The sequence below is a fragment of the Wolffia australiana genome, chromosome 10 (genome assembly GCF_029677425.1).
Source record: "Wolffia australiana isolate 7733 chromosome 10, ASM2967742v1".
Lineage (NCBI taxonomy): Eukaryota > Viridiplantae > Streptophyta > Magnoliopsida > Alismatales > Araceae > Wolffia > Wolffia australiana.
This window is the reverse complement of record NC_135844.1, coordinates 13869150-13876590: the sequence shown is the minus strand read 5'-3', so window position 1 is coordinate 13876590 and position 7441 is coordinate 13869150. Positions and strand designations below refer to the sequence as shown.

The 7441-nt window shown below is 44.0% G+C and overlaps 1 protein-coding gene across 2 annotated transcripts; it reads right to left on the bottom strand.

Annotated features, from left to right (window-relative positions):
- Window positions 1–243: 243 nt before the first annotated feature.
- Window positions 244–2381, bottom strand: LOC144708819 (transthyretin-like protein). Of its 2 annotated transcripts, none has more exons than XM_078582257.1 (6): window positions 2089–2381; window positions 1932–2005; window positions 1795–1852; window positions 1605–1706; window positions 904–1063; window positions 244–813 (listed from the first exon to the last, which is right to left on the bottom strand). In XM_078582257.1, exons 1-6 carry the CDS (start codon window positions 2221–2223, stop codon window positions 374–376), a joined length of 969 nt encoding a protein of 322 aa, XP_078438383.1. In that variant the 5' UTR covers window positions 2224–2381; the 3' UTR covers window positions 244–373. The 2 variants fall into 2 exon arrangements, with proteins under 2 accessions (XP_078438383.1, XP_078438384.1); XM_078582258.1 differs by having other exon boundaries at window positions 244–804.
- Between the last annotated feature and the right edge of the window lie 5060 nt (window positions 2382–7441).

Sequence of the window (7441 nt, the reverse complement as noted above, 5' to 3'; positions counted from 1 at the left end):
ACCTTTTAGTCTACCCTCTGTATCACAATCTAATGTATGTTCTTCTAGATATTAAATCTCCTAATCTAAGTCCCAAAATATGGGCTTTGGATCTTAATTCATTCATCCATCCCTGGAGAAATATCTTATCACAAAACACCACTGAAGAAGAAACAAGGAAAATATTATCAATGCAACTGAGGTCGTTTAATCTCTGTTCTTTAAAACATAAAAATCTCCGAATCCAGGACCACATCAGGGAAATTCATCCGTACTCAGGAAAATTTCACATTTCAGACAGAAATCTAGAACAAACACGGAGCAGTGACACAATTACACAACAGTTTTTTGGAGAATTCTTTTTATAGAAAAGAGATCCAAACCTTAGTACACTTCAACTTCCCCTGTAAGTGGAAAATGAAAATGGGGAGAGAAGAAGGGGGACATGAAAATGCTCGGTCACCTGCGACTCTTTCACCTCAAAAACGATACCCACCCAGGGGAAGAGCCCAGACGGGAAATAATTCCCAGTATTGAAGCTAAGTCTGTAAAAACCTGGTGGAATCTTGTCGACAATGCTCATTAAAGCCCCCGATCTGCCATCAGAATCTGTGACAGAAGATCCAAGGACTACCCAATCGCCATAGCCAGGGATGTTTAATGGTGGGTTGCGCTCTGTTGGATTAAAAACCTCCAATTTTACTTCAATTCCTGAACCCGGGCGGCCCTGGGCAACGTCCAGGACGTGGGTTGTGATGGGTGGCCGAGATCGGCCAGGAACCACTGTTCTTGATCCTGATGAGGTCAGATGGCCCCCAATCACACCTACCGGGCCTTGGTTGAATCAGAAAACACATATTTTTTTCTCTATTTTGAATGAAGAAAGGGAAATTAGAAGAAAAGGAAGAGTGTTTATGGGATTACTTGCAGCTATGGATGATGGGTGAGCGTCAGATTGGTCGATCGTTTGTTGGGTTGATTCAATCTTGGATTGGAAGAGTTTGGAAAGACGTAGTTCTATGATCTTCATCTCCTCTTTGGCTGCCACCTCTAGCTCGATAATGGGCCTGTTTGAATATCGTTTCTGCACCAAAGAAAATTGAAAAGTGATGATAATATTTCCGTGCTACTGTGATTACATATTTTGGAAACGTGTTCATCCTGATTTAATGCTAGATGCTCTAAGACAGAGACTTCTTTGGGTATCAAATAAACAACATGCAAAGCTCCTCCGTATCAAAAGGTATTTCAGACATCTGACATAATGACTAGCATGAACATAATAAATTAGTCAGAGTAATCAGATATGAACTAATTTATCAGAGACTGTAGGTGAGCAGATGATGGGCCTGTTTGTTACTCGTTTCTCTGGCCGTGAAAAATAGTGCTACTATTTGATGCAAATGTGAATGCATGTTTGCTGCACCATGTTCATCCTGATTTAATGCTAGATGCTCTGAGACAAGAAGTGTTTGAAAGCAAACCAAATGATTTAAAGCAAATAAACCAAGAAAAAACTCCAGTTTCAGATGGTTTCTATGACATCAGATGTGATGATTAACATAATTACCACGAATAAGAAAACCGAAAAATGAATCAGAAATGCTGAAACATCAAATCTACACCTTCAATTCATGGAGAATTTCAGGCATGCCTCTCCCGGATGCACAGATGATGAAGATAAATCCAAACTTCTCTTTGTAGCGTTTGTTCCATTCGACCAGATCCTAAATGATACGAAAGAAGATATCATCAAACATTAAGATCGAGCAAATGAAATCTCTAAGGGGAGTGAGAGAGAGAGAGAGCGACTACCTGGAAAACCGAATCGGTCGCTGTGGACAATGCAGCCGACTGCTCCTCCTGGCTCCATCTGCATCAAAAAATTAAGTTTCAATCGCTCTGATGGAAGTACAAGATCATCCTATTGTCACCCAATTTCCAGAATTGACTTTGGAATAGCCTTGGAGGTTGATCCGATCTCGGGGTGGGCGGCGAAAGACTCGAGCCAGCCACTGACGTCTACCTACGACGTGGGTCAGTAAGAAATCAATGAAAAAACTGGTAAAACAAGGGAGAATAATGGAGAGAATTGCAATGAGGAGACACCTTGTTGAACCAAATTTCCCGGGCGGCAACGATGGCTGATTGGTAGTCTGCGAAGGGGCCGGCGGCCACCATCTCTCGGGCGAATCTTTCACTCCCGCTGCAAGCCTTGAAAGACTCTTCGGAGAAGGAACCCATCCTTCGATCCGCCCACTTCGATGCTGCTCTCTCTCCGTTGAGATCGAGTGATTTGGATGTCCGAATGATGTATTCTGGCCCGAATATGGAGATCTCTCTCTCTCTCTCTCTCTCTCTCTCTCTCTCTCTCTCTCTCTCTCTCTCTCTCTCCCTACCTCTCTCTCACTCTCAGTCACACAAACGCGCACGCACACAGTCACACACTTTTATTGCTCTCTTCCTCTATCTTTCTCTCTCCTCCTTTTCTCTCTTTCTCTCTCTCCCCCTCTTTCTCTCTGTCTCCATGTTTTTCCTTCTCCCTCTTTTTCTCACTCTCTCTCTCTTAAGTTCTTTCTCTCTCTTTCCCCCTCTTTCTCTGTCTCCCTGTGTTTCCCTTAGGCTTCGAGGATTCGGACAGATAGTTCGAATGTTTGATCGGATCGAGCATTCGAACGATCGAATCCGAACACTGATCTGCCCCGTTCAAATCCGATCCGAACCCGATCTGAGCATCTGTTCGGATCGGATTGTTAGAACAAGGTGGCTGTTCGGATCGAATGTTCAAATAAGATCCAATTCGAACACGTTGTTCGAATCGGATCGAATCGAATGTTCGAATCCGGCGGTGCCAGCGGCCACCAGCGCCAGCCAGGGACCATCCAGCGGCTGCCAGCACCGGCCAGCGGCCGCCAGCGCTGACCAGTGGCTGCCAGCGGCCGCCAGCGCCGACCAGTGGCCGCCAGCGGCCGCCAGCGCCTGCCAGCGGCCGCCCAGCAACAGCCAACGACCATCCAGCCGCCGCCACCGCCGGCCAGCGGCCGCTAACTCCGGCCAGTGGCTGCCAGCGCCGACCAGTGGCCGCCAGCGCCACCGGCGGCCGGCAGCGCCGGCCAACGGCCGCCCAGCACCAGCCAGCGACCATCCAACCGCCGCCAACGCCGGCCAGCGGCCACCTGCGCCGGCAAGCGACCGCCAGCGCCGGCCAGCGTCCGCTAGCGACCGCCAGCGGTGCCAGCGGCCGCCAGAGAGAGTCGCCGGCAGTCGCTGGCACCGCTGGCCATTTGTTCGAAATCATTCGAACTTGTTCGAACAAGGTCGAACAAATGGCAATCGAACACGAACGGACCAAATTGTTCGTTCGAAACTTTCGATCGAACACGAACAAAGGGTCTGTTCGATCGAAAGATTCGAACAAATCATTCGAATCGGCTTTTGTTCTTTTGAATCTGTTGATCAAGATTCGAACGATCCGATCCGATCCCCAATGGAAACTTTCCCTCTCCCTCTTTCTCTCTCCCTCTCCCCCTCTTTCTTGACCTCCCTGTGTTTCCCTCTCCCTCTTTCTTTCTCTCTTTAGGTTTCTCTCTCTCTCCCCCTCTTCCTCTCTGTCTCCCAGTGTTCTCTCTGCCCTCTTTCTTTGCCTCACTGTGTTTCCCTCTCCCTCTTTCTCTCTCTATTTATTTCCTTCTCTCTCTCTCTCTCCTTCTTTCTCGCTGCCTCCCTGTGTTTCCCTCTTCCTCTTTCTCTTTCTCATTAGGTCTTTCTTTTTCTCTCTCTTAATGCCTCTTTCACTTAAGCTATTTCTGTCATCTTTTTCATATATCTCTCTCCCTTTATTTTTCTAATCTCTCTCTGGCTTCTAATCTTTTTCTATATCTCCCTCTTCCCATCTTTTTTCCTCTCTCTTTCCCTGTCTTTCCATCTCTCTCTCCCTTTATTTTTTCCCATTTCTCTCTCTCTCTCTCTCCTTTTGTTGCCTCTCTCTCCATCATTTTTTCCTATCTCTCTGTTTCTCTCTCTCCCCATCTATTTTTCCATATCTCTCTGTCTGTCTCTCTCACTATCTTTTTCTCCCTGTCCCTCTCTCTCTCTCTCTTTCTCCTCTCTCTCCCTCTGTCTCTCTACACTCTTACTCTCTCTCTTTCTCCTCTCTCTCTCTCCTCTCTCTCTTTCTCCTCTCTCACCTCTCTCTCTCTCTCTCTCTCTCTCTCTTTTTCTTTCTCCTCTCTCTCTTTTTCCTCTCTCCCTCTATCTTTCTCCTCTCTCCCTCTATCTTTCTCCTCTCTCTCTCTCTCTCCTCTCTCCCTCTATCTTTCTCTTATCTCCCTCTATCTTTCTCCTCTCTCACTCTCTCTCTCTCTCTCTCTCCTCTCTCCCTCTATCTTTCTCTTCTCTCCCTCTATCTTTCTCCTCTCTCACTCTCTCTCTCTCTCTCTCCTCTCTCCCTCTATCTTTCCCTTATCTCCCTCTATCTTTCTCCTCTCTCCCTCTATCTTTCTCCTCTCTCTCTCCTCTATCCCTCTCTCATTATCCCCTCTCCCACTCTGTCTTTCTCTTCCTTTATATTTCTCTCTCACTCTCATCCTTTTCTCTCTTTCTCCCCCTCTCCATCTCCCTATCCATCTCTTTCGCTGTCTCTCTCTGTTACCTTCTCCCTTTTTCTCTCAGACTCTCTATCCCTCTTTATCTATGCCTCTCTCTGTTACCCTCTCCCTTTTTCTCTCAGTCTATCTATCCCTCTTTCTCTATGCCTCTCTCTGTTACCCTCTCCCTTTTTCTCTCAGTCTCTCTATCCCTCTTTCTCTATGCCTCTCTCTGTTACCCTCTCCCTTTTTCTCTCAGTCTCTCTATCCCTCTTTCTCTATGCCTCTCTCTGTTACCCTATTCCTTTTTCTCACAGTCCCTCTATCCTTCTTTCTCTATGCCTCTCTCTGTTACCCTCTCCCTTTTTCTCTCAGTCTCTCTATTCCTCTTTCTCTATGCCTCTCTCTCTTTCCCTATCCCTTTCTTTCTCCCTCTTGCACTTTATCTCTCTCCTCCCCTTTTTCTCTCTGTCTCTCTTTGTTTCCGTCTTCTACACTCTCTCTCCTTTCCCTATTTCTCTCTCTCCTCCCTTTTTTCCATGTCTCTCTTTGTTTCCTTCTCCCTTTCTCTCGTTCTCCCTCTTTCTCTCTCTCCTCTCCCTTTCTTTCTCTCTCTACCTGGATAGACTAAGGAAATATAAAATCGAATAAGCTAGAGCTTGACTCTAAAGTGGGGATGATCATAGACAAGAAAGTCAAAATCAATCATCCAAATCTTCTCCTTTCATATTCATTTGAAATCTATTAGATACCCAAGGAGGAAAAACCAAGGTTGAAGCTCACATTATCACCTTTAGGGGATAATGTGAGCTCTTACATTCTTTAAACTTTTTTTCTTCAAATTTTAGTCAAATGGATGTATTTAAAGATTATATGTTGCCTAAGAAATTATATCTATTAAATAAAAAAACTATGATATGAATTAGATGTAAAATCCATCATTAGCCCTTAAAATATATTTTTTAATGGGCTTCACTCCATTTCCCACATGAGAAGTTAATTTGACTCCCCATTACCCCTCTTGAATTTAATGTATTCTATAACATTTAGGATACAATATGCTTGATGATTTATTGTTGAAAAGCCGAAGACTTTGAGAATTGATGCATAATAATAATACTTAACCTTTGGTTTTCTGGTTGGTTCAAGCCATACCATTACTCATCTAGATAGTAGGGAAAATCAATTGGGATCTTTCAATAAAATGGGATCACACCTTTCCAAATGGACTGCTCAGTGGGCCATATCAAGCTGACTAAAGGACCATAGGGCATCCCTACTGGAAGCAGACCTCGTTGGCTTCTATAGGCCTTGATCTGAATAAACATAATGATTCCTTACACTGTAAGAGTTAATACATGAAACATAATGATATGAATGATTCCTTACAGAATCATAATAGCATCATTAAATTAGAAATGAATCACCTTGGCACAAATCACGTCAGTGATTCCTTCAAACCTCAGACAAGTTGTGTGGAGATGCTTATGTGTGCAAACTCTAGAAATATCCATGCAGTTCATGACACGTCAAATCTCCTCATTTGTCTTGACAAGCTCGGTTCACCCTTTGTCATCGTTGTTACCCCATCCCGATCGCATTTGGAGTGGAGTGGAGGTGTCGGGAGAAGGGAAGGCCCTTGAACAATGTTGGCTTGGGTAAACATTTTTCATGGAATTCCCCTATTTATACTTAGGTATTTTTCATAAAAACCAAAAAAACCGAAGTATATCTTCCGACGTCAAAAAGATCATTTATGTGCAACCCTCTACGCCACTGTATCAGTCTAGCTGATGCCTTCAGCGGCCTGTTTCCACTTGACTCTCCTAAGTTTAGATTATGGTCAACTATTAAACCCTAATCAACCATCCAACTTAGTATTGATTCATTTGGAAATCATCGAAGAACTCATTCCAGATATTTCATTGCCTTGGTCAAAAACTTCATCACATGGTCTCTTATACCAAGGGTGGACAATTTCATCTTGACCACTCAATTGTCTTTATGGACTTCTTGATGATCATGAATTAAGACTGTTTAGAATCTAATGAGTAGATACTTTAAGGTCATAGTCAAATCACAACTGTCCATCCAAAAGATATCTTTGGTATCTCAGGTCTAAGGACCACTTACACAACTAAGATACATATCGACCTGATTGACAATTTGTTAAGTACTATTCAGGGATTCATGCAGATTAATTCAGTGAACTATTTCCATTGAAAATCACCCACTATTTATCTTTAGTGTCTCCACACTAATGGCTATGGGACCAGACATACTCATCATATGAGTGAGGGTAGATACTGATATTCTATCTAGATACTTCGGTGTCCTCCAGTATCCTTCGAATAGGAATATTTAGAAAAAATGTTTAAAGACTAGTGATCTCTGTTTTAAAACTCATCATTATTCAGTATGTTTGATCATGTATTCATGGACTTCATTATAAGAATTACACATGCACTATTATGAATATGCTTATGTCTGCTCCTGCATGGTGTTCCAATAGGACAAGACATAGAAGGCGAAGGTAGTAGGAATGATGGAACCTTTCCCAAGGACGAGTCAATTGTGGGGAATCTATCTCAATGGACTTCATCACCTGCCTCCCCCAAGGGGATGGGCACAATGCTAATCTTGGTGGTCGTGGACTGTTTCTCCAAGTAGGTGACATTTGTTCCTACCATGGTGAAGGTGCAAGTCGACAGTGTGGCTCAGCTCTTCATGCCGCACGTGGCAAAGTATTGGGGGCTTGCACTCGACATTATTAGTTACTGTGATACAAGATTCGCGGGCCATTTGTGGTAGTCGTTGTTCAAATACATGGGCTCCAAGCTCAAATTTTCGAAGAGCTTCCATGCCCAAAATAATGA